At 41.3% G+C, this 26,990-nt stretch overlaps 1 protein-coding gene across 2 annotated transcripts in view; it reads right to left on the reverse strand.

Moving 5' to 3' along the window:
* SCLT1 (sodium channel and clathrin linker 1) overlaps positions 1-26,074 on the reverse strand; it is a 107,678-nt gene extending 81,604 nt beyond the window's left edge. For both annotated transcript variants that reach the window (XM_026647823.2, XM_026647822.1), the window contains exons 1-8: positions 26,006-26,074; positions 24,817-24,872; positions 17,804-17,939; positions 16,356-16,478; positions 15,377-15,442; positions 10,528-10,598; positions 1,919-2,009; positions 1,673-1,764 (exon numbers count right to left, since the gene is read on the reverse strand). In XM_026647823.2, the coding sequence (XP_026503608.1) occupies positions 1,673-1,764; positions 1,919-2,009; positions 10,528-10,598; positions 15,377-15,442; positions 16,356-16,478; positions 17,804-17,939; positions 24,817-24,872; positions 26,006-26,032 (662 nt within the window). In that variant the 5' untranslated portion in view covers positions 26,033-26,074. The remainder of the gene's footprint in view (positions 1-1,672; positions 1,765-1,918; positions 2,010-10,527; positions 10,599-15,376; positions 15,443-16,355; positions 16,479-17,803; positions 17,940-24,816; positions 24,873-26,005) is intronic.
* Between the last annotated feature and the right edge of the window lie 916 nt (positions 26,075-26,990).

The following is a 26,990-nucleotide window of genomic DNA, read 5'->3' on the forward strand; positions in this document are numbered from 1 at the left end:
TGTGTGTGTGTGTGTGTGTGTGTGTGTGTGTGTGTGTGTGTGTGTGTCCCAATTACTCCTCCCTGGATAATAAGTATCATTACATACACACACATATATATATTTTATATATATATACACACACACACACACACACACACACACTCTCTCTCTCATATAAAATTTGTACATGTTGCAATACATTTTTACATAAAATATAACCATTTGTTTCCTGCACTCCCTCATGCCAATCAATAATGTCAATCACATTCAAGCAATAATACTAGCTAGAGCTACTATAAAACGACCAGGTTTTCCCAGTGCTGATACAAGTCTTGGTGCGTATGCACGCGCACATGCACCCAGATGGAATTGCATGAGCACTGAGAAAGGGCTTGTAGTTTTATACTAGCTCTAAATAGTCTTATTGCTGTAACATGATTTACGTTATTGGTTGGCATGAGGGAAGGCAGGACACAGCCAGCCTTTGATGCATACTCAGGAACATAGCTGGGCTCAGATCAGGCATTAAAGTTGATGGTAATAATGGACTGTAATCAACATTTTATGATTACACCTAGAGTAGTTTTTGAAGCAGCCAAGTTATTTATTTTTTGAATATCTACAAGAGAAAAATATATATGGACACAAAAAACCCATTATATTAACTATGGCTGGGTGATCACTTCAGGTTCAGTTTCAAACAAATAAAAAGAGACTATCATGCTTAATTCAGGCAAAAGTTCTCAAAAGCCACTGCAAAGCACTTCAGCTTCTGCAACACTTCAAGGCAATAAGAGCCCCTATTGTTACAAGTAGGGCAGTGCTCTTGTACTGGCTGGTTGCTAGATTCTTTAGCTATGGTGATTCTGCTAGTCACACCCATGAAGCAGGAACAAAAATGTGAATCTGTTAGAAACTATCACCTTAGAAGAGCTATAAATACTTCAATAAGAAACTTCAGTTATCAAGTCATCTGACAAACGTTTGATGGTTAAAACAATTTAGTGCAAAATTTTGGCCCAGAATTAATTTGTTCAGCCAAATTAGCTCTTTGGCAATAAAAGGGGGAGGGACAGGGGAGAGAAGAGATATTGTAATGAAAACCCTTAGTCATCCTCAAGTACATTAGTAGGTAATGCTATAATTGAAAGCATATCCTCTTTATTAGATATTCAATAAATCTTTATCACTGACATTTACCACCGAAAAGAAGTTTGCCTTAGTGTGCTGTTACAGTGTCCTTACTAGTCTCAAGAGTTCCAAACTGATACTTGAAACCAGCTTTTACTTGTCTTAATATAGAGGAAGGCTGTATGCATCCCAAAGGTGGCCAATTCAAGGGAATACTTTCAAACTGATGTTTGGAGCTTTAGCAGTACCACTCCAGCTGATGTAAATAAAATTTCTGAAACTTGGGACCTATGCACAGACTGATAAGTAAGATCAAGTGATCTGTGGTCTTCTAGTCTTTACTCAGGTGAGAAGAAGGAAGCCAGAGGCTACTCTGAGAGGGTAGGGAAATGAAGCAGATAAAATATGAGTAATCTAGGATAAATATCATCTGCATAAGAAATGGAGAACTAGATTACTCAAAATTATAGAACTCAGACATTTAGAAGAAAACCTCTGCTTTCATGCCTCTTCTAAAAATATCATCAATCACATTCAATGACATCATTCATCTCTTTACCTTGTCTCCAATTGTTTTATGCTAGACTGCAATTGCTGCAAGCGTTTGTCTGATGCTTCCTCTCTCTCCTGAGCAGATACTACATCTTCTTCCTAGAAATCATAGCAATTACTCAGACATTTTTTCTGAACTCTGCTTGAGTACAAAAAATGAAATGCACGATATGGAAACAAACAATTTTAAGTAAATTTAAGTTTCATGTTTGCAACAGGACAATCACTAAAACTTTCAGTTATGCTAGAATACCTTTCTCTCCATCTGGGCTTGAAGGTCCACTAACAATTTGGTCATTTCATCAACTTTAGCAGTTGCTGTTCTCACATCTACTTTGGCTTGCCTGAATATAAAGAAACCACTCAATTAATTACAGTTAGCTGAATTAGGGGAAAAAAAAAAAAAAAAACACAACAACCCAGAACTTAACAGGGCTTTTTAAGAACAGCATGAAGTCAACCATACCAGCAAAACTTCACATATAGACAGCAGCAGCCACCGCCATTGTCTGTTATGTGGAAGAGATTCTGAGGACACCAAAGAGGAAGTACATACGCCATTGTACTGCTGAATACAGGTTTGTGGGGGACTCCGTGGCCAAAATTTTCCAAAGTGAGTTAATGATTTTGGGCTCCTCAGATTTTTGAGTACTCAACTTGAGACACTTTAAAGGGGTTTGTTTTTCAGAAGGTAGATGCTCAGGAGTTACCTTAAAGGGGGCATGATTTTCAGTGTTTCAAATTGGGCATCCCAATTCATTAGCCAATTTCAAAAATTTCAGCCTACGTGCTTCAGAAGGTAGATAGGTTTGGCTAGGATGGGGTAGGAAAGGGAAGATAAACTGGAGCAGGGCCAGAGGATGGCACTTATGCCATTTTCCCCTGTGGAAATGAATGAAGCAACTCTGCTATTACACTGACCTGGGACAGGGGAAAACACAGATTCCTTCTTCCTTTCCCCCCACCCAATGTGCTGGGCTAAGTTTACACTGATCACAGAACCTTACACATAAGTAAACTACAGTTGAAAGAACACAAAGGTTGCAAAGTCAAGCATTCTAAAGTAAGGAAATGCCAGAATTAAAGTTGCTTGTGTCCCCCTCCCTGGCTCCTTGCCCCAGCCTCTTTGCCCAGCCAGTCCCAGATCCCACTCCACCCCCACAACTCTGCTGCTTGTCTGTCTTCCCTTCCTACCTTCTGTCTCCCAATGACAGTTTCCTTGACCAACCAGTCTCAACCTCCTCACCCCCTTGGCTCTCAGTCTCTCTAGGCTCCTTGTCCTAACCTACTCCTTTCCCTCTCCCCAGGTCTGGATTTTGTCCCCTCTGCATTTGAATCAGATGGCTTCCTACTCCACGTTACCTGGGTGCCAGGTGGGAGACAGGCTCCCTGTTCTCAGCTCCAATGCCTAGCCCCAACCCAGAGCAGCTGAAAGCAGCCATTACAGGGAAAGTCTGGTTTCTTCCCTGTGGTTTTAAGCTGGGACATGGCATATGTGTAGTCTGGTCAGCACAAGGAACTGTGAAAGACTCAAACATGCCCTGTGCTGATGGAATTTTTGGAGATTTTAGCAGCTAAAAGCTAAGAAGTATCACTGAGCATGTGCGAACTGTGATTGTTCACAGACCTATAAGTAGAACTGGCCTTCAGAAGAGGAGGTTACTTATCTGTAACTGGAGATTCTTTGAGATGTGTGGTCCCTATCTGTATTCCACTGAGGGTTATGTGCATTCTCCATGCGCCCGGAATCGGAGCTTTTAAAAATAGCAGTGTCCAGTAGTCCACCCATACACCCTTGTTCCGCCTCATGGTTTCAACCACGATGATAAAGGGCGAGGTGGACCAACCATGCCCTCAGTTCCTTCTCCACCGCAAATCAATCAGATCTTCAGCAGATGGGAAGGAGGGCACGATTGGAATACAGATAGGGACCACACATCTCAAAGAGCCGCCAGTTACAGGTAAGTAACCTCCTCTTCTTTGTTGAATGATGGTCTCTATTGTATTCCACTGAGGGTGATTGACAAGCAGTACCTAGTCAGGAAGAGGGTGTGAGGAAGATGATGGAACATAGGATAGCCTCACCGAATGAGGCATCCATCACAGAATCTTGTGCCAGAGCAAGGTGTATACTGAACTCCACGTGGCCATCCTACATATGTCCATGAGTGGCATATTGTGAAGCGCAGCCATAGGTGATGCTTGTGCTCTTGTGGAATGGGCTCCTACCCAAGGAGAGGAGACAGTCCTGATAACAGAGCATAATGCACCCCAAAACACACTTAGAATTAAGGGTCAGACTATCTGCTATAGCAACAAATAATCTAAGTCTGAACAACTTCATCCTCTGCAGATAAAAGACCAGGGCCCTTTGGACATCAAGGGAGTGAAGGTGCCATTCCTTCTCTGAGGTATGTGGCTTTGGAAAGAAAGCAGGTAAGCACATGGGTTGGTTGAGGTGAAAATGGGAAACTGCTTTTTGGCAGAAACTTGAGATGCAAACAGAGGGAAACTTTGTCCTTATGGAATGTGGTGAATGGGGGTGGGGGTCTGCCATCATGGCCCTCAATTTGCCCACCCTTCTTGCAGAGGTAATAGCTATTAGAAAAGCGACCTTCAGGGAAAGAAGGGAAAGGGAGCAGGAGGCCAGAGGTTTGAAGGGCAACTTTAATGTTGTGAGGACAAGGTTAAGGTCCCACTGGGGAGTGATGGGTTGAACAAAAGAATATATCCACATGAGGCCCCTCCAGAATCGTACAGTCAACTGACAAGCAAACAGAGTACCCCTCCATGGGGGTGAGGGAAGCACTAATGGCCTCTACGTACACTTTTGATGGTGCTGAGAGCGAATCCTGATACCTTCAGGAACAGCAGACAATCCAAGAGGACAGGAATGCCTACAGCCTCAGGAGCAAGACATTTCTGTTGAGCCCAGAAGGCAAAGAGTTTTCATTTGCCTTGGTAGGACCACCTTGTAGATTCCTTCCTGCTACTCAAGAGGACATCTCACACTGCTGATGAGCATTCCTGCGTTAACAAAGATGCCCATTCAAAAATTAGGCTCTCAGGTGAAGCATCTGTGGGTTGGGATGTCTGATCCTGTCTTTGTATTTAGCAAGCAGTTCCAGAAACAAACATTGGTAGTAGAAAAGGAGAATGCTTCAACATGCGGAGAAAAAGAGGAACCCAGAAATGGTGAGGCCAGAATGGGGCAATCAGAATGACGGTCGAATCTTGTGACGGACATGGGGCAGGAGTGGTAACTGATCCGACCAGCTGACGACTAGGGCATTGCCTTGGGAGCGGGCTCCATGCCCACCCCTAGAACAGTACTGGATACATTTGGTGTTGATGTGAGAAGCAAAGAGATCCCTGACCAGAGTCTCCCAATGGTAAAAAACATTGGGGACCACAGAGTCATGTAATTCCCATTTGTGGTCGGCCATGACATTTCTGCTGAGAATATCTGTAATCATGTTCTGAGTCCCCAGGAGATAAGTTGTTGACAACAGAAAACCACAGGCGATACACCATTTCCAGAGGTGAACTGCTTCTGCACAAAGTGCTGGAGACCTCATGCCTCCTTGTTTATGTAGTAAACTGTAGTGATGTTGACTGACATGATGAGACCATGGTAAGAGGGAATCCACCTCCAGGGTGAGGATACCATCGTGCGAGTGGTCCCAGAGGGGCAGGGGATGGGGATGAAATAGCATTGTGAACTTGCTAGTATAGCCATGTTGAATGACATCCAGGACCTGTGTGTTCGTTGTTATTACGCTTCAGGCTGGCAGAAAGAGTGCAAGACAACCCCCAAAGGTGCAAGAACGGTGGGGTTGCAATGTGGTTGACAGCTCTCTAGATACACTCAGAAATATCGCTCGCATGAAGACTGAATGTGTGGTCTCAATGACTGTACTGATGGGCCAGGCAGATGGGACCATTGAGTCTTTTGACACTTGTGGGGAGGGTCATAGGACTGCTGGCAGAAAAACTGAGGAGCTTGGTACCATTGAGCAGGAGCTGGCCAACAGAATTTGAACTTGGGTGCTGGTGTATAAATGTCCAGTGACCGCAGGGTCGCTCTATAGTTTGAGTGAGTGCAGAAAATCATCAGTCTTCTGGTTGAAGAGGTGGGGTTCATCAAAGGGAAGTCCTCAATTGTGTTCGGTATCTCCCTCAAGAACCAGAAGAACGTAACCAGGATTCCCTCCTCATGACAATCTCTGCAGTCATAGTGCATGTAGATATGTCCACGGAATCTACCATAGCCCAGAGTGTAGTCCTGGCAACCAGTCTGCCTTCCTCTAAAATAGCCTGGAAACTGACATGGTCCTGCTGGGGATGCTTGTCTGCAAATTCCACTAATTGGCCATAATTCAAAAAGTCATACATACCAGTAATGCCAGGTAATTAGAGATGAAAAACTGAAGGCTGGCTGATGAAAAGACCTTATGACCCAAAAGGTCCAGTCTCTTACCCTTCTTGTCAGTTGGAGTGGAATGTGGGTGCTGCTGTCTGGCCTGCTCAGTAATGGCCTAAATAATCAGGAAATTGGGTGGGGGCATTGAGAAAACAAACTCAGACCCTTCGCCAGTACATAGTATCACTTTTCTGCCCTCTTTGCAGTGGGCACACAAGTTGCCAGGGTATGCCAGATGGTGCAGGCCAGAGGGAGAATGGCATCATTGATTGGCTGGTACCGATGAATGCAGAATGTCCAGTAGCTGATGCTGGCTGTCCTGCATCTCCTTCAGTGGCAACCACCCTCCTTAACAGTTCCTGGAACTGGCAGTAGTTCGGGGGGAGGGAGGGACAGAAAGGATTCTAGGACACTGCTGCCTCTGGAGACAAGGAGGGGAACTGCTCCAGATCTGGTGGTACCATCGAAGTTGGGCTGATTGGTGCATCCTTCAACCCCGGTTCCGAAGGCCTACCTGTCGAAGGCTGGAGTGGTGAGATGGAGGGGCGGGGAAAACTCCTCTCAGGAAGATCGTGAAGGTTCCAAAGGTGGATACTGGGGCCAAGATCCCCAATATGGCCAACCAGATGGATCTGGCGGTTGCTGTGGCAGTCCCCATGGAGCTGGGTACCAATGGCTCCTGTGCTGAGGGAAGGGAGGACATTGCCACTGGGCTGGTGGAGCCTTCGGATACTCTTGCCATTGCTAAGGGATCAGCTGACCATGTGCACCATCTGAATCTTCCGAAGGTGAGAATTCAGATCCCCATTCAAATGGCGGAGCCACTGCCACTGAGGGAGTCACGGAGGACTGCTCAGGAACACAACCTGAAGGCAGCAAGTCTAAAGCAGGGGAGTGGAGTCTCTTTGGAGGCGAATGCAGCAGAGGATGCAGGGATCTCACCTCATCAAGGGCAGTTAATAAGGTCCAGGAGCTGATTTGAATCTCCCTGGTGTCCATAGCACATGTTCCACAGACAGAACCGGAACTGGAATGGGGGCAGAAGGCTGTCTCAGAACAGATGATTCACATGGTTTCAGCAGTAGTGAGGAAGAGGGGGCATGAGGCTCAGCGACTGGGACTGGCAGGTCCAACATTTTATGTGACTTCTTGTCGTGCTTGTGGGCCTTGGAACACGCCACTTCTCTGTGGCTGAAACTCAAGGAGGATGCAGTGTCTTTCTTGGGTCTTGAGGAAGACTTACTGCCATGCTCATGCACATGCACATGCTTCTGAGCCTCACAGCTAGACCCCGGCACTGGATCCGTAGTGCTGGTACGGAGGAACCGGACTGGAGCTCTGTGGTAGGAGACGCACTCCTTGATTGCTCAGGCCAATTTATGGGGGTGTTCCCCAGCCTGGATCAGACTACGGTCTCATGGGGACCTCTATGAGGTGCTTCTTGAGGCGGAGAGCCTGGCCTTTCCAGGCATGGACAGGGAAGGAGAGGAAGATACTGCACCTGGATACGATGTGGGTTTCCCCCAAGCAGCACTGGTGCTCATCGCTGATTGAAAACAAGCGAGGGAAGGAAGCACAGATCTTGAACCCCGGTGTTTTCGGTATAATCCAGTACCGGGGTGCCAGGAGGCAGGGGGTAGGCAGAAAACCACCAAAGTACCACCAGAAAGTCCTTAAATCCTAAGAAAACTACTACGAATCGTAAAAACTACTACAAAAACAATAAAATGCTAACTATAAACAAGAATAAAACAGTCTTTTTAGAGAGCCTGAAAGTGTGTCACAACGGACAAGAGAACAGCAGAAGCTCTGATTCGGACCATACAGCAGTGAGAAGGAACTGAGGGTGCAGTCGGTCTACCCCACTCTTTATCCCCTTGGTCGAAACCAGGAGGCAGATCAAAGATGCATATGAGGACCAACAGGCACTACTACTTCTAAAAGCTCTGGCTCTGGGCATATGGCGCATAACCTTCAGTGGAATACAACAGGGACCATCACTCAAAGAAGAAAATTCTAATTTGGTAGAACAGAGATTCCACTGAATTTAGGATAGATTCAATAAAACTTTTGTTCACCATCACCTCCAGCTCGGGGGTACAGACAGCACCTTTTTGGCTTCTGGATGGGGGGCAGGGTTGGCAGGGAGGCACTGAGACTGGAGGGCTCTTGTCAATTTCACTGTAATTTACAAGAGAGACTTCCTTGAGGAGAATCAGGATATTTTTCAACACACCTTCAGACTTCCTCCCATGTTTCTCATGCTTGGGAGGACTCCCCATAAACATCCACAAGCTACCTCATTATTGTCCTTAAAACTCTCCTTTACTGTGATGCCTACAAAAAAATTTAGCCATATTAGGCTGCTGATGTGCTGAGACCACCGCTTGTCATTCTGACTAATACTGTCTCAACGTTTCCTTGTACTCTACTGTCCATCTGTAGACATCTCTTGTCTTATACTTAGATTGTAAGCTCCTTGGGGAAGGGACCATCTTTTTGTTTTGTTTGTGTATAGCACACAGCACGATGGGGTCCTTGTGCATGACTAGGTCCCGTAGCTGCTACAGTAATATAAATAATAATATTATGATTGAATTTTCAACTAACAACAATTTTTGCTGGAAGTAATGACAGTGTAATAGGAAAGAAGATTTTGACCTCCACAAATAGATGACAAATAGTTTAGGTCAACGGTATGTAATGCAGTCTGTTGATGTGGAGTAAATTGGCTGCTGTATTATTTTTGCATTTGCTACCCCAGCAACAACAACAAAAAGCTTCTTTGAACCTCTGAGGTCCGTGCCATATAAAAATCCTGAAAATAGTTGTTTTGCTACCCAAACAAAAAACAAACAAACAAACAAACAAACAAACAAAAAAAGAGGGTCTACAAGGCTAATCCATTTTCCAGGATATCCCAAAATTAATTTGGTTACAAGTTTCCTAACCTCAGTTCAACTTCAGACAGTTTAGCTCATCTCTTCCTTATGGTTTACATTTCATTTTTATAAATGTTTCTTTTAGATTATTTTCATGCTTTTAGACTGTTGTAGTACAAACTTTGAAATAATTTTAGTTTCTGAACAACTCTTTAAAGAGACAGTTTTGTTGATGAACACAATACAAAATATAAATGTTAACAGGGACTGCCTTCATTTTATGGTATGTACAGCACCATACCAGTCAATATACAGGGGGGACGGATAGCTCAGTGGTTTGTGCATTGGCTTGCTAAACCCAGGGTTGCGAGTTCAATCCTTGAGAGGGCCATTTAGGGATCTGGGGCAAAAATCTGTCTGGGGATTGGTCCTGCTTTGAGCAGGGGGTTGGACTAGATAACTTCCTGAGGTCCCTTCTAACCCTGATATTCTATGATTAATATAATCTGAGAGGGCTAGAGAGTTAACAGAATTGTGCAATGTAAGCTTTAAGTTAGGAGGAAAAAACCAATAACTTAAGAAAATGTTAGTACTATGACTTACCAGAAAAGATAAACTCATAAATATGTCTTCAGATGGTACCCCAAACAGGCTGTTCAGTGCCAGTGATAGAACAAGCCTAAATAAATCTGTGGGGTGGTCCATGGAAATTTAATCATTTCCCTGAAATCCTTAAAAACACCCTTTAAAAAAAATAGGAGGAAGAGGTGGGGAGAACAAAGCACAGAATTCATACAAGAGATAGACCCTAAAAGAAACTGAACAATTTAAGATTCACCCCTTTCTATATTCCATATTACCTAAGAAACATAATTCTCTTTACCTCTCTATGGTATATGACATACATGAAGCAAACAAGAATTATCCTAGTTGTACAATAAAACTTTAAAGTTGTTCAGAGTATTTTGAATACTCCCACTTCACGATGCCCAGAAGTTGCAATGTGATTTATTGCCAATACAACTAGGTTTTGTGCAAATATGCTATGCTAATAAAAATATCTGGCTGGCCCTCAGGGCTCAAATCTGCTAAATGGGAGTAGAGAGAGCTCAGTACCTTAAGTGAATGGGAGCATTGAGCACCTCAGAGGATGCGACTCTAAATGTACAAAGTTAGCCCCAAGATTATCTCTATGTTAAAGCTTAACACACACAGTAATAATGGGTGCAGGGGGTGACAACAGCAGCGATTTGCTTAACTCTAGATATAATTAATATGTAAATTATGTGAATATATGAAGTAGTATCTTCTATGTTATAAAATTATATATACACACACAGTATGGTATACTGTATACACTGTGCAGGATTCAACAATCAGCAGAAAACGTGCTCCGTCAGAATCTATTCTTACCTACATTCAAAGATGAACTGTAACTATTGCTAAAAACAATTATCAGTAACAGCTTTGTAATGAAGACAAGGCCAATGATAAAGTAATGTATCAAGAAGGAATATAAGATAGAACGGTATATTTAAAAGGGTCTCTGATTTGTACCTTAGTTGTTTGCGTAGCTGTTCTAGTTCCATATTCTGTTCTGTTACGGTTTTCAAAAATTGTTGGTTAGTCTGTAAAAGGAAGAAAGAGTTGTAACATATTCCTTGTTCTGTTGAAGGCTATTTTAATGAAAAGTCTTGTTATATGGTGTCTCCTTTATCTGACACTTAGTATGTTCACTAATGAAAGCAGGCATGCAGATTTATTCATTTATTCTCTTTAATCAATTTATTGCTTATTTTATGTGGGCTTATTCATTAATGCACTTACTCTTTCATCAGGCATCCTGTTAAGGTAGACTAACTACTGTGACTAGAGGTACAGAAAATACTATCTTTAAAGAATTTCAAACTCTCAGTTTAAGCTCTTCTCTTAAATTATGGCTTGATTAAATTAGAAAGCCATCTATTTGCTATATAAACCAAAGATATTTTTCACTAGATAACTATTTGAAGTTATATAAAAAAATTTGGAACATCACAAAACATTATAGGAACATTACTTAAGCTTCAGATTATTTCTGTTTACAGACATTTTATAATATTTAACTAGTGTAGTTTAAAAAGAAGCATCAAACCTATTTTGTGGAAAAAGCCAAATCCCATTTTTAATTATGGTCTGTGGATGGAGGTAAAACACTAGTATACCTAACACCCTCAGTCTAGAATGGGACGATGACTAAGGCTGCGAGTCTGTCAAGGAAGTCACAGATTCCGTGACTTTCTGGGACCTCCATGACTTCTGCAGCAGCTGGTGTGGCTGGCTCCGGGGCTGCCTGAGGAGCTTCAGCAGCCCATGGGCCAGCCGCACCGACGGCTGCAGAGGCAGTCTCAGGCCACCGCACCTCTCCCTCCACCCCCCGCAGCAGCGGGGGTCCTGGGCCGTGTGTTACTGCCCACTCCAGCACTGGTGGGGGTCCCGGGCCACATACCGCAACCCCCACCCCTCCAGAGCACCCGCGACACCCCTGGGCTGTGAGCCCCCCCAGAGCACCCATAGTGCCCCCGGGCTGCCCTCTTCCCCCCAGCACCCAAGATTTAGTCAGTGGTATATAGTACAAGTCATGGACAGGTCATGGGCCGTGAATTTTTATTTACTGCCCGTGACCGGTCCATGACTTTTACTAAAAATACTTATGACTAAAACATAGCCTTAACTATGACCCATGAAACTCTCAATACCAATGGGATTATGAGAATATTCTAATCCTGGTATGTACATTCTTGGTTCACCAAAGACCTCATGTGAGGTCTTAGTATGACCCTGGCTTTCATTTGTTCCTTACATTTCACAATTATATACTCACAACCCTGGGTTTAGCAGGCCAATGCTCAAACCACTGTGCTATCCCTCCCCCGCTACGTTAGGAGTTACACATGAATGCTGAAAATATGTTTCTAAAGTCTGTATCAAGCCAGAGTTGACAAAATAGGTTCTGTCACACAAGAGATATTTATTCACCTATTCATATACAAATTAGGCATTGTAAGCCAACACAATGGCTGTACATCTACATAGCAACTCAGCAGGGGATGTGAAATCAATATGGAGGCAAGAAAATAAACTACAGGGGTCATCCTGATTCTGAGGTATATATAATGAACTTTGGGGAATATAAGGAGAAGGAAAGGAAGACATCTCTTTATCCTGCACCTAGGAAATAATCAGGTAGTACGAGTACATTCATGAAAACGAGATCTCAACCAGGCTTGGTTGAAAGGCTGCAAAGGACATTTGAGTAAGAGAAACCTCTTTAGACAGAAGGTTAGCCTGTTAAATTTAGTCTCTAGAAATCACATTATGATTTTGTTTTATATGTAATTCTTTTATTTCCATTATCCTTTCTCCCCATCTTTTGAATCTTGAACCTTTTATGATAAAACTTTTTGTTTTCACTATAAATATATCTCAGTGCTGGGGTACTATACAAGGAGCTGATCCTGAGTTGAATCAATCAAGCTAGTGTGTACACTGGTCCTTTAGGAACAGCAAACCTGGGATATCTGTGGGTGTTCAGTGGCTAAGAGGCTGGACACTACAGGGGAACTCTTCAAAGGAGCTTGTGTATACCTATTGTTATCCTGCAAGGCAAAGTCAGAGCTGGCATAGCACAGAGTAGATTGTATGGGTAGCTAACAGGCAGTTGGTGTCAGGGAGCTGACAAGCAGTTAAGCACCAGCAAGTCTCCCTCTCACTGGAAGCAGGGGGGTAACAAGGTGACTCATAGTCCTGGATGCCCTAAGAACTATCAAAAGGACTCCCGCTGACGTCAACAGGAGGCTTGCACGAACACCTAGGATAGAATATGGCCTTTATGTAGTAACTGAACTTTCGAGCCCTGATCCTGTAATTGTCACCAGTAAACTGACATTTTAATCCATGTGGAGCCCCAAAGAACTCAATATGGCATTACATGGGCACAGGGTCCATCCACTGGGAGGTAGTTACACATTTGGAACCCCAGACATAATCTATTCCATACCTTATTGTTGTGTTTAACATTAGTCTGTAGGAAGATATGCTCACCTTTACAACCACTGCTATTTCTTCCCTTTTACTTCACTTCCTTTCCCATCCTTCTGTTTCTCTCTCTTCCCTGCCTGCCTCTCACCATTTCCTCTCTGTATTTCCTTCCTGGAAATTACTTCTAATTCTCAACACATGTGGGCTTTGATCTCACCTTTTTCTTAAAGGAATGGGGGAAATGAGGAGAGTGAGGAAAAGAGAAAAACCCACTGATTATCATGAGGCCAAATTACAAACCAGAAAGCCACGGCTCAACCATGCACTAAGGCAAGATTTTCAAACCAACTAGAAGTTTGGGGTGCTCAACCTGAGACCATGTAGAAGTCTAATTTTCAGGAAGTGCTGAGCACCTATCCTTTAAAAAAAAATCAAGCCCCTTTATGGTGTCTCAAATGTGGCACCCAAAATTGCTAGCCACTTTTGAAAAACATGGCCTAAAGCTAACTGGAGCAGAAGCCAACATGCAAGATTGGAAAAAGTGGTTTCAGAGCCCCAGAAGCACAATAATAACCCTAAAATAACCCTAAAAAGATTGATTGTAAATGGCAAGGACATCGATGTCATCAGTGACAAACTTTATAAAACACTGGTAAATGTGGTGCAGAACTGGCCTGTATGACCTGTAATTATGGGAGACCTAAAATGTGCTGGACAATCTTAGTTTTCATTTGAAACAAAATAACTTTCTTGCCTTTTCCTTGAGAAGATGTTCACATTTTCAAGACTCAAATTTAACATAATGCAAACTATACACTAGGGTGAAAGCTTGTCACCAATTTCTCCTAAAGATCACAAATTATTGTTTACCCCACAACCACCCAAGGATGGTTCTTGGCATCCAAAAGAGACACACAGATCACTGGATTTTTTGGTGGACTCCAAGATCAGTTTACCCTCTCACAAGGCAGTGCTGAACAGGCTACAGATGACTGCACAAGACCAGCACAAGCTTCCTACCAGCTGGCTGTCTGTGGCTGAAAAAACTCCTCCGCTGAGCAGCCAAGAGTGGTCAGCAGTACGAAAGTCAGTACTGCCGACGGGACTGAGAATAAAGGACAACTCCCAGCTCTGACAGACTCCATCTGTGGTCTTGGTCAAGTCACAAAGGCCAACAATTTTGAAGTAATCAAACTAAAGTTTAGCTAACTCTAGAAATAGGATTAAATCTGTTTTTTGAACATTTCCATCTGTATTAAACAAACTCTGAAGTTTAGAAAAGAGAAGAACATGGATAACACAGGCTCCATATTATACATAGGACAAGTCCTATGCTCTTTTCATAAGGTAGATACAGGAGGGAAGGAAGGAAAGAAGAAGACAATTTCATGTGTAAGGCTTTCTGGGGTGGGCTACTTGCTAGATTAGTTACTGGGGAAGGGAGTAACACAACCTAGTTTATACAGTAAGGTATTCTTCAAGAGTAAAAAACACCAATTAGGACAATTTATGATAAGGTCCAATTGCTTGTAAATTATATGACATTATCCAAGGACAGCATGTTATGTGTCATGTTACTAGACATGTAATGTCTGGTGTCTCTATGTTTTCCTTTATTGGCGATCCCCTGTGATGGGACGTTCATGACACACTAATCCTGAAAGGGTTAATGAAGCTGAGAAAGGGCCAATTAGAGTGACAGGCCGCACATGAGGGCATTAGGCTGGAGAAGCAACCCCTCATTAGAAGATGAAGCTCAGGTGAGCAGGTGTGGGCTGGGCTAGTATAAAGCCCAGAAGCTGGTATCAAAAATGGCTGCAGTAAAGAAGTCTATAGCCATTCTCTGTGCATTAGAGAGGAAAGGAGAGAACCAAGGGAAAGAGTAGACCCCTTATGGAAGGGCATACTCAGATGAGAGAAGGGTAGAGAAGAAAGCCTGTGAGAGCTGGGTAGGGAACAGCCAGGTTGGAGACTGAACAGACCATTGCTGCATGTTGTAGGGTCTCTGGGCTGGAAGCCTGGAGTAGTGGGTGAGCCTGGATTCCCCTACCAGCCACTTATGCATTGGCATTGCCTGGACAGCAGGTCCAGTGAGCCTCTATACCCCAGAAGGGGAAACCACACAGTGACCTGGCTGGAGAGCTGAGTCATGAAGAGAAAACTGCAGTTGTCAGAGGGAGAGAGGGGCTGCAGAGTGAGAGAAAGGACAATGTGGAGGAGGCAGACCACAAGGGGAGACATCAGACCCACAAGAGAGCTAATCCCCAGAACAGCCAGGAGTAGGTGCCACCTGTGGTAAGTACAGTACCCTGATACCCCCCAGAATATAAACTAACCATTTAATATTTTTAAAATATGAATGCATTGTCCAGATGGAATCACTTACCAACTCTGTTTTCTCATTGGCTAATCGAAGTTGCTCAGTCAGTTGTTGAAAGCCAGCCAACTGATCCTAAAATAGGAAATACAGAGCTTGTAATCATCATCATTATAAAGGGCTTGTAATTATCCTAAAGGCATTTTAAGTTCAACTGAAAGCAATTTCAACAAATTAGATATGTTATGTTTTATGCAGTCAATGTTACTTTAATTTTTTAGATTTTAATTAGATTATTAGTGGGATTTGACCTGGTAAATCTTTGGGTACATCACAGATTTACTACTGAAAAAAGGGTCTAAAACCTTAGGGTCAATTTCTAAGCAGTCACATAATGCCTCCCTCCTAAATGGGTACAAGCCTAGCAGGATGCAAACATGCATAAACGTTTGGACCACTCCCCTGACTCCAGAACACCCTCTATACAACTCTTGTCACAACGGACCTGCAGAACAGCTTTTTCACAGGTTATGTGGGGAAAAAATGAACAATGCCTACTACTCCATATTCACTTTGCTGAGTTTGGATTTTCTAGCAGGTAGCTACATATAACACCCTGCTGCGATTTAGCCCACAGACCACTAATTAAACAGTGCAGCCAGAGGTATGAACTGAACCTTTTAAAAAATATGAACTTATTTTTGAAGGGTGTTGAAGAACCACATGACTGATTCTTGCTCTAGCTCATTGTAGTTCTTTATATACACACACACACACACCCCTACTGCAATATGCATGCCCCATCTGATTGTCAATGGACACATGAAATATAGCTTACCTGTACAATATGGATTAGAACAAAAAGAGTGGCACCTGAAATCTACAATTGCCTCTGACCATTAAATAATATTTAGATGATTGTTATAATATATTTGGTGTCAGATAGCTAAGTAGTGATATACAACATTTTAAATTTGCCTTACTTACAGCTCTGGAATTTCTCCAGATTACAATGACTTGCCAAAAGAAACAATACAATCAAAATTACTTTTTGCTTTTGCCTTTCTACCACATGAATCTGTGCTTCAGTCATGTGCCCCTGGTACTGCTGCTGGAGTTGATCTAGTTCCTGTGATACTGTCTGCCAGAGCTCTAGTGCTTGCTCTTTTTCCTAGAAGGTTTAAAAACAAGAAAGATTATATAGAAGATTCTCTTACCAGAATGTGTTTAGCTTAGTGTACAACACTTTAAAAACAGGGAACTTTTCCTTTATATTAAAGAAACTTAATATAATTATTGTGAATGACTTCCTGTTTCTCTTCTTTCACCATCGTCAAGATACAGTGACTACTAGATATCTCTTTTACTGAATAAACGTAGGAGACACACTGCTTTTCAAAGCATCCCCACAGCTATACTATGCTATGGCTGGTATTGGTAGGGATGTAGTTTTCATAGGGAAGTCAGAATTTTATTTCTCTAGATACTTTTATGGATCTCATCGAAGGACTCCTGATGCAGTTTTCTCTTCCTTCCCAGTCTCCAAAAAGCAAACTCAAGATGGGGTTTGTTTGTTTAAATGGATGAATTCAATGACAATTCACTGTTCTACTACTGAAACCAGAAGTCCCATTTTGTGACTTTATTCACAAAATACCAACTTTAGAGAAGTGAAAATGTTTCAAGAAAGTGTGACTTAGCATGACCCTGTCATGTTAAAGATCTGAACAGATTAATAGGTTCTGCTTTTTTTTTTTTCTTTTAAAAAGAGTAGCTCTTTTCAGAAGTTTAAATTAGAAGCGACACGTGGCTTCGACTGAGAGTTCTGAGACTCTGATTCAACATACCAGCCTATTTGATTCAAATAGCTAAAATAAGCTCTCAATTACATGGATCAGCACCCAGTGAAATTACAGGAGCTGCACCTGTGCAACAGCAGAATTTGGTCTTTGTGTACAAGAGATAGGACATCAGCCTGTTATAGTAATGATCTTAGATTAGAGAATCTAGCCTTTTCTAGCTTTAGATTCTGATTTTCTACCTTCCAAACAAACAATGCAAAATTGTTTCTCATTTCACATTTACTATCTTTTTGACCAGTGTTCACCAAAAATGATTGGTGAAAATTTCAATATGTATTCTCAATGGATGTAAAAAGGCTTTACCATCCTGCCTCATCGCTATTTCCTTTCTCTAGTCGGGAATTGGGGGGGGGGGAGAAATCAATATAGTAATTAAGTATTAGTACAAAACACGAACTCTGAGTGCAAAACTCCAAATTCTTTCAGACTGGTAATCAAAAGTATCAGTGTTTGTAGGTTACCAAAAAAATAAAAATAATAATAATAAAATCAGTAAAGAGTACTTTTCATATTTCTAATCCAAAAAAGATGGTTCTGAAGAGTGATTCCTTACAACTGATGAAGATGTTTTCCCCAATGTGCAAAGGAATTAGCCAAAGAAATAAAGTAGCAGCTGTGTTTTAAAATCACTCACTTGATTGGCTAGTTGTAACTGATCTTGAAGGTTTCTTACTATTTCTTCATCTGCAAACACATCACTCCCCAAGAGAGTGCCAGAAGGAAGGGCCTCCAGCTGCTTCTCAACAGCTTCTTTCAATTCCTCATGCAGTCTGTGACACAAATACAGTAAACCATTGCTTTTGCAACAATATTTTTTTTAAAACATTTGGAGTAGCCTAAGTACAATGAATGTAAAATTCATTAAAACTAAATCTTTAAAACAAGTTATATTTACAGTGCACCTTCTAAATGTAATTGATATTTTGAATTAATGTTTGTGTATTATAAAATTAAGACTAATTTAAAATACATGAATCACTATAAATTATGTTAGAAATCGTAAAATTGTTTAATCTTCTCAAAGAGGTAACAGATTCTTACAAGACCCTTGCTTTCCTCTCCAGAAGAAACTCATTACATACTAAAGACTTGTCTACATGGTGCATTAGTCCATGCCAGAGGAATATAAATTTTTAGTTGTGACTAACTAGTCCATGTGCACCCTGATGGTGTGCACTAAAAATTCCCTAATACGTATTGACATAATGTTTGAAATGGGCCTACATTAATGTGCCCTAGGGAATTCTTAGTGCACAACAGCACGTCCACACAGGCCAGTCAGTGAATGACATGCTAGTGTGGAGTGTGGACTAAATCTTACACCTCTCTGGTGCAAACTAAAGACCCATCTACAGAAGTCCTAAGGTTAGTTCATCCAGAAGTTCAGCTTTGCAAGCATTTTTGTTGTGCATATACGCCAGTTTTTATAAATTTTTGCCTGTCATTGAGACTAACATTGTAGAAAAACAGTGGTATTATGGATCTAATCTGAGTCTCCGTTTTAACTCCCTTCCTTATGAATACTAGCACATATTTGTTGCCTCTTATCCATCATCCATGGAAGTGCATGCATGTAGAGACACTTACTTCTAAGTTAGCCAAAGACTGGGGGGGAAAAACAAGAACTAAATTAAACTCAAGGTTTCAGGTGTTTTTCTAGGAGAGTTACAATTTATGCTTTGATTATTTATGCCTAAAACAAACATCAGGGGGAAAAACTCAAAGGCTTTCATACCTTCAGTAAACATAATTTTTGCAGTAATTGTATATTTAGTCAAGAGATCAGAATTGCTCTCTGTGAAAGCAAGATGGATGTGCTTTTAAATCATAGCATATGCTTAAATATAAATTGTTATCCAATGGAGAAGAGTGGAGCACTGCAAGGCTAGAGGTAGATCTTTGAGCTTGCCATTGAAATGAACATGGATTTCTAATCTCCAAAGATTACTGAGTGACCGTGCAAGGTACCAGAGTGACTGCAGTTGAGACCACTAGCAACTTTATTTTTAAACTAAAGTTTGGAAGTTACAGAATGACCAAAATCATTGATCAATTTCATATAAAATTGATCAAACTTCTAAAATTACAACATTTTTGACTCTTGCTTTTTTCCAAATGCTAAGGCAGCGTTTTGGAGCATTATCTTGTGGTGGCTTTTCCTACTAGATAATCTCCCTCACGTAAATTGTCCCACTCTGTCTCAGAGTGGCAGCCCTTGTAACTGCCAAGAATTGAGGTAGTAGTCCCCTCACTACACTATGCATTTAACATGACCCTATCACAAGCATTTAAAAATAAAATAAATCCTCCTTCCTTGCTTGCCTGTAAGAGAAATTGATTGATTAGTTTGTGTATTGGTGTAAGTGTAGGTATGTTTGAGAGAAGTGACCTAGTGATCTAGACAAATTGGATTGGGCCAAAAGAAATCTGATGAGGTTCAGCAAGGACAAGTGCAGAGTCCTACACTTAGGAAGGAAGAATCCCATGCACTGCTACAGGCTGGGGACCAACTGGCTAAGCAGCAGTTCTGCAGAAAAGGACCTGGTGATTACAGCGGACGAGAAGCTGGATATGAGTCAGCAGTGTGCCCTCATTGCCAAGAAGGCCAATGGCATATTGGACTGTATGAGTAGGAGCATTGCCAGCAGATCGAGGGAAGTGATTATTTCCCTCTATTCAGCACTGGTGAGGCCACACCTGGAGTACTGAATCCAGTTTTGGTCCCCCCACTACAGAAGGGATGTGGACAAATTGGAGAGAGTCCAGTGGAGGGTAATGAAAATGATTAGGGGGCTGGGGCACATGACTTACGAGGAGAGGCTGAGGGAACTGGGGTTATTTAATCTGCAGAAGAGAAGCGTGAGGGGGGATTTGATAGCAGCCTTCAACTACCTGAAGGGGGGGTTCCACAGAGGATGGAGCTAGGCTGTTCTCAGTGGTGGCAGATGACAGCACAAGAAGCAATGGTCTCAAGTTGCAGTAGGGGAGGTCTAGGTTGGATATTAGGAAACACTATTTCACTAGGAGGGTGGTGAAGCACTGGAATGGGTTACCTAGGGAGGTGGTGGACTCTCCATCCTTGGAGGTTTTTAAGGCCCAGCTTGAGAAAGCCCTGGCTGGGATGACTTAGTTGGTGTTGGTCCTGCTTTGAGCAGGGAATTGGACTAGATGACCTCCTGAGGTCTCTTCCAGCCCTTATATTCTATGATTCTAAGACCTTATTGAGGAAAAGCCAACTCTCAGAAAGAGACTCATTTAGGCTACACCGATACTTGGAGCTAGCACTGTGATTCCCATCTTGAACAGCCATACTCAAGCTAGCTCTCATCAAGCTAGCACGATGAAAATATAAGCATAGCTGCAGTAGCACAGCCAGCAGCAGCAGGGGCTGGCCACCCTCAGTACAAAATTGCTTGCACTGTGTGGGAACCACACACTTCAATTCTAGTTCCACCTCACATCTAATTTGTTGTAAGGCCTTAGGTAAGTAATCTTCATCACAGATGCTCCATCCATAAAAGAAGTGGGTTGTAGCCCACGAAAGCTTATGCTCTAATAAATGTGTTAGTCTCTAAGGTGCCACAAGTACTCCTGTTCTTTTTGCGGATACAGACTAACACGGCTGCTACTCTGAAACCATCCATAAAATGGGGATGATAAAGCCTGTCTCAAAGAAGTATTGTGAGAACTAGTTGTTTGTACAAACTGCTTGAAAACATCTGGCCTGATGCTGTACCTGCCTGCTTTGACGGGAACTGAAGTTGCACAAGGCATCTACAAACCCTGCTTTGCCTGATGGCCTTTGCCACCAAAGCCCCAAAAGTGGGTAGCATTGGCCAGGTAGATAAGGATAGGAAAGGTACCATGGCTGGGGTGTTTGGGGATGCAATGATTTGCCAGACTGCTGTGGATCACTGTGTGTGACATAAGGCTGTCCTCCATTGATGGAACAGTTCGGGGAGGACAATGACTAACAGTATCTGCCCCCACCAGAAAATGAATGCCATGTAGTGTGCAGCAGCTGATGCAGAAGGATACAAATGTGCACCCCCATCTGCATCTATGGAGAGGGAGGTAAATCAAGCATGCAAAAAGTAGTAATGTAGCCACGGTCATATGGGCAGCAGAAGCATGGGCTAGCTGCCACATGTACATACCCACAGGGTCTGGGCAGGTTTGTACTTGGGGCAGCTAGCCCATTCTAGGCCTCCCTGTACTACAATACTATATTTTGCACACTACCATGTCTATTGGAGTTGGTAAATCAACTGATGAAAGATATGTTAGTGCTACATAAACTCCTGACCAACTGTATAGTAAAAGAGATACCACAGACCTTATTCATGTCTATTAGGATTATTAAAAGCAGCAGGATTCGGCCTTATATTTGTAATCCCCTCTTCACCCCAGAGAGACTGGAATGATAGACATCCAACTGCATACGTATAAAATGTATCTTAAGAAGTGTCTGTCAAATCAATTAACAGGCCTTAAAGTTTATCCAAATCTGTTTGCTGAAAGACAGCCTATTCAAATACACAGGTGCCCTGAATCAGACCCATTCAATCTTAGTTTGGGAATTCCTCATTGTTTGGTTTAAAGACTGCAGATTACAGCGGGTTGTACTCCGGGCCTCCAATTAATGCTGCTCCCCACCAGAAATAAATTAGTGCTGGGCCACCCCCATTGAGGCAGTTAATCATTTAGCATTTCTGAATTTATTTATTTTTTCAAGCCCTGTTAAAGAATCCTAATACCTGAATATTTCTGCAAATGCTTTAAAATTAACCAAAAGTTTTAGACTATTCTTTTCTGTATGAAAAGCATTTTGATAATGAGAAGTGCTAAATGATTATTAATTCATTAGCATAATTCCTATTGTCATTAATGGCAGTTGTCTGACTATACAGAGAGGAAAAAACTTCATGAAATAAATAGTATAAATACTTTATAAGAATAGATTTCAGTTACACAGTATCTTTATTGTACTGCTCACTTACAAAGGGTAGGTTTCCAATGTTACTCTGATAACCATAAGTAACCCTGCTCCTCTCTTTTGAAGAATTAAGACATACAGGGACACAATCAACTCAAATCCCACTTATATTTCACTTGTATTTACTGTTACACGCCATGCCCAAGATTAGTATAACAAAGGTTACAGAAAAAGATCTACATATACACAAAATTAAAAAACCTGAAAATTTACAGTTAAACAGTTTCCCCTGCATATTTTAGTCTACTCCTCTTCTATATGTGGGCCTCTCACTCAGCAACAGAAGAGTAACATACTTAGTCGTTTTTTTTTTGTTTTTTTTTTTTTTTAAACCACAAAAATTGGCAAGGAGTCCCAGTGCCAGTTGCAGTATCTGAGAATACTTAACTATATTACAAGTTGACTTGCCTTTCAACTCTATGTATGCATATACATTAAATATAACCACTTCTCAGCAAAACATATTACTACTTCACATAGTAAATACAGTTTTTACACCAAAATCAGCAGAAATGTCATAGTGACTGCTACATGCTAAGTCAAGCAGGGGCTTGTGTAAATAGCTTAATTATTCATTTGTTTCAATTTGCACTGGCCCTCTCCTGCTCCGCCCAAGCCACCTCTTGGATTTCCTTGTCTCTTTGCTCTCTCAGATCTCAGAGTTCCTTCATAGCTGATAAGAATGTCACCATTTAGAGTAATACTATATTTTGAAGACCAGATATGTTTTAATATCTGATAGTCAACAAAATAACGATTTGCATATAATATGCATACCTGGGAAAACAAATGTAAATTCTACAACTGAAGTGGAGAAAATCTGTCACGTAATAAACTACATGCTTGATTCTCTCTCTCCCTGCACACCTGTCACACTGAAAATAGTTTATATTTATGCAATAAGACATCATGTGAACTAAACTGAATTACTTTACAGCACCGCAATGATCATTGAGAAAGCATACACCACAGTGATTTTCTTAGATCACCACGAACAGTTTCTGCTGGTCTATCATCTCTGATTTTCAGTCTTATTAGTTTATTAGCAATTACCAGCTATCAAAAGATACTTGCACACTAACATAAGTTGAAAGCTGAATACATCCGTGTATGTTATGTCCTCCAAAAGAAATGAACTGAACATGTATTTTTATGTAAAGCATATCACTCTTGAAAAGTACATCCTACATTTACTGTAATTACAAAGGTATTAATAAAATGGACATGACAGGGTCCAGTTAGGATGCCAGCTAAGCATTTTTCTCAACACCAATATTTCTCTTAATATGAGCACTGAATTGCTTAATTTTCTGATTTAAGCATCTTGGTTGAATTTGATGTCACCCACTTACATTTAGTTAATATGGCTCACTGACTACAACTGCTGACTAACCAAGAAAGGCTTTAATAGAGCTCTGAAGTGAACTCACTCTATTTCAGGGGTCGGCAACCTCTGGAACGCGGCTCGCCAGGGTAAGCACCCTGGCGGGCCGGGCCAGTTTGTTTACCTGCCGTGTCAGAAGGTTCGGCGGATCGCGGCTCCCACAGGCCGCGGTCCCCCATCCCAGGCCAATGGGGGTGGCGGGAAGCCGCTGCCAGCACATCCCTTGCCCGCGCTGCTGCCCGCAGCCCCCATTGGCCTGGGATGGCGAACCGCGGCCCGTGGAAGCCGCGATCGGCCGAACCTGCCGACGCGGCAGGTAAACAAACTGGCCCGGCCCGCCAGGGTGCTTACCCTGGCGAGCCGCGTGCCAGAGGTTGCCGACCCCTGCTCTATTTCAACCTCTCAGCAGCAAAAGATAGGTTTGGTAACAGAGCTGGGGGCAGGGAAGGCACCATATGCAGTGAGACTGAAGGTTCAACCTGGACCTGGTCATGATTCAGAATCTGTGCCCACGGTAGATTTCCCCCTCATTCACGTGGTGAGACACCACAAGAACGTGGGTGATGTTAGAGATACTAGCAGATGGCAGATTTGTGGGTCCAAATTAACCTAGTGTTGGAGCACAAAGTCAAAAATAAGAGGATAAACAGTGAAAATTAAGGTACATAATGCTGTGTATAGCTCTTAGTTTCATGAGTACGCTCATTGACTTTAATGGAGAGCAAATACTACACTGTTGTATTTGCAAGACTGCGCCTGTAATCTGTATTTTTGGGAACATTAATAGTGTAAAAATTAGTATCAAAAGGTGAAGATAGGAACAAATGTAGAATCCCAGAAGCCAGCATACATTGGAAGCAGAATCCAGGAAGAGACAACCTGCTATTAAAAGAAGCAGGAGAAAGACAAGCAAGTCTGGAGTCCATTCTCCTTAATTACCAACATCACAAGTCCTTTAACATATACATATTAAAAAAATGCACAGTTGAAAATACACACCTTGACCAATACACAAAAGAAATGTATACACTGACTTCTAAACAATCAAATTTGTATTATTCCTTGTTTGTTATGTATATACATAGCTCAAATTTCCAAACCTGGGTGCCTCAACACATATTTCAACACCTAAGAGGTTAAGTTTAAATGCGCAAGTATAAAAATTTTGGCCACAGTACATATATTCAGAGGTTTATCTCCGGGTCCCTAGAAATACTTTTAATTTTTAGAAATGTAAAGTGTTTAACATGTCAGTCAATTAATTTACCTTTCATTTTCCTTGGTGACTTGTTGAAGTTTTAGTCTCATCTCACCCATCTGTGTCTGAGAAAGTAAAATTTGACAGTGAAATTTCACATTTAAATCACAGGGCCTTTAAGCAGTAAAGTCACACACTGAAATACCATTCCTTTAACTTTCAAAAATTTATTTTTTATTTCTGACTAGCTATGTTTAAAGATGGACAATTGTGTAAAATGATTTTTATTTTTGCAAGAGAATTAACTGGTAGATCATATACACCGCTACCTCGATATAACGCCAATTTGGATATAACGTGGTAAAGCAGTGCTCTGGGGGGGCAGGGCTGCGCACTCTGGAGGATCAAAGCAAGTTCAATATAACATGGTTTCACCTATAACTCAGTAAGATTTTTTTGGCTCCCGAGGACAGCGTTATATCGAGGTAGGTGTACAAGTTTTATAATGCAATAAAAATCTTGCATAAATGTTACACAAACATTTTATAGCATTACAAGTGAATAGTTACACACAGCAGTAGCAAAGTCATCACTAAATTTGGTTTTTAAGAGTTTAGGTGTTCCTGGGTAATGAACTCAGTTAAAGAACACAAGCTAATAAATATTTCACAAAATAGGATTCTTGCCACTCGTCCCTGCTGCCACGTTAGGAATATGTCGATGGGCATATTTAGTCTCTCAATGCTATTTCCAAGATCATAGACAACATATTGGGCAGGTTGGGCATATTCAATTTCTTTTCATAAAAGATCCACCTCTCCCTTCAAAAAGGGGAGTATCCTAATAAAACTTCAAAAGGTAGTACAAAACAATTTCCTTCGCCGGAAAATAGTGCAGTAAGCTATTAGTACTAGAGGACTGAAATATTACTACTGATGGCAGCCACTGTGCTCTTAAAATTAATGTAATTCTAGAAGGTTGTAATTTGGGCACAATATGTCCAAAGCTATAAACTAGTTTCTGGTCTAAATTATTTTTAGATTATAAGAACGTTGGTGTTTAATATTGAAGCAAACACTTCATTTTCAAGCTTTACAGTCCCACCTTGTATTGACTTAGTTCCTCTTAATATTGGTACTTAAAATTTTATTTCCTAGTTTTTTAAATGAATATAGAGAGATGACAAATTTACATTTAATTGCATGTTTTTTTTCTTTTAATAAATACAATCAAACCTTTCCAGTGGTATGATTCATACCTGATAGTACTGCAGCTGTTCACTCATTTCCTCCAGATGTTTATCATACTCAGCAATTAGAGGGGACAGTAAGCTAAAAGTGAAAAATGTATAAGATACAGAATTATAGTTGCTGCAGTGTTCTGGTAGTTACCAGGTTTTACAGAAATGCCCTTATCAAAACTACTATTCAACCTGAGCCAAACATACTAAAATAAAAATGTTTTTCTCTACTTCCTGATGGAACTATAACAACAGTCAAATGAACAACCTTTGGTTATTACTCTTAAAATATGCACATCAACTTAAAGAAAAATGTCATTCAAAGTTCAAGTACATTTGCAAAACTTAGTTTTCAGAATTCAGAATTAAGCTACTTTAACTGTGAAAGTGATGTTAATGCAACATTATATAGTGAAACACTAGAAAGGGGGAAAAATTAAGATTTAACATAGACCATAAATTGTACTTTTGTATGTGCAAGAAACAAAGCAGGAACATCAACTATAAGGCAGGTGTAAAATAATGCACCTTAATTCACACACTTTATTTTTCTTCCTAATAGTTTTTTTTCCTACTACAGTTGACTTTCTAATCAGTCAACAGTTCAAGTTTTTCATATTTGCTTACTGACCAATTTGCAACCACAAGCAATTTGCACTACTGTTTAAAAATCACTACTCAGTTTGCCTCACTGTCTATATGAAGTCAGAGAGAGAGAGAGAGAGATCGAGATCCTTCTATAAATTGGAGATTTTTAAGAGCAGGTTAAACACCTGTCAGGCATGGTCTAGATCAGGGGTAGGCAACCTTTCAGAAGTGGTGTGCCGAGTCTTCATTTATTTACTTTAAGGTTTCGTGTGCCGGTAATACATTAACGTTTTTTAGAAGGTCTCTCTCTAAGTCTATATATTATATAACTAAACTATTGTTGTATGTAAAGTAAACAAGGTTTTCAAAATATTTAAGAAGCTTCATTTAAAATTAAATTAAAATGCTGATCTTA

The sequence above is a fragment of the Terrapene carolina genome, unplaced genomic scaffold, assembly GCF_002925995.2.
Source record: "Terrapene carolina triunguis isolate 2854851 unplaced genomic scaffold, T_m_triunguis-2.0 Scaffold66, whole genome shotgun sequence".
Taxonomy (NCBI): domain Eukaryota; kingdom Metazoa; phylum Chordata; order Testudines; family Emydidae; genus Terrapene; species Terrapene triunguis.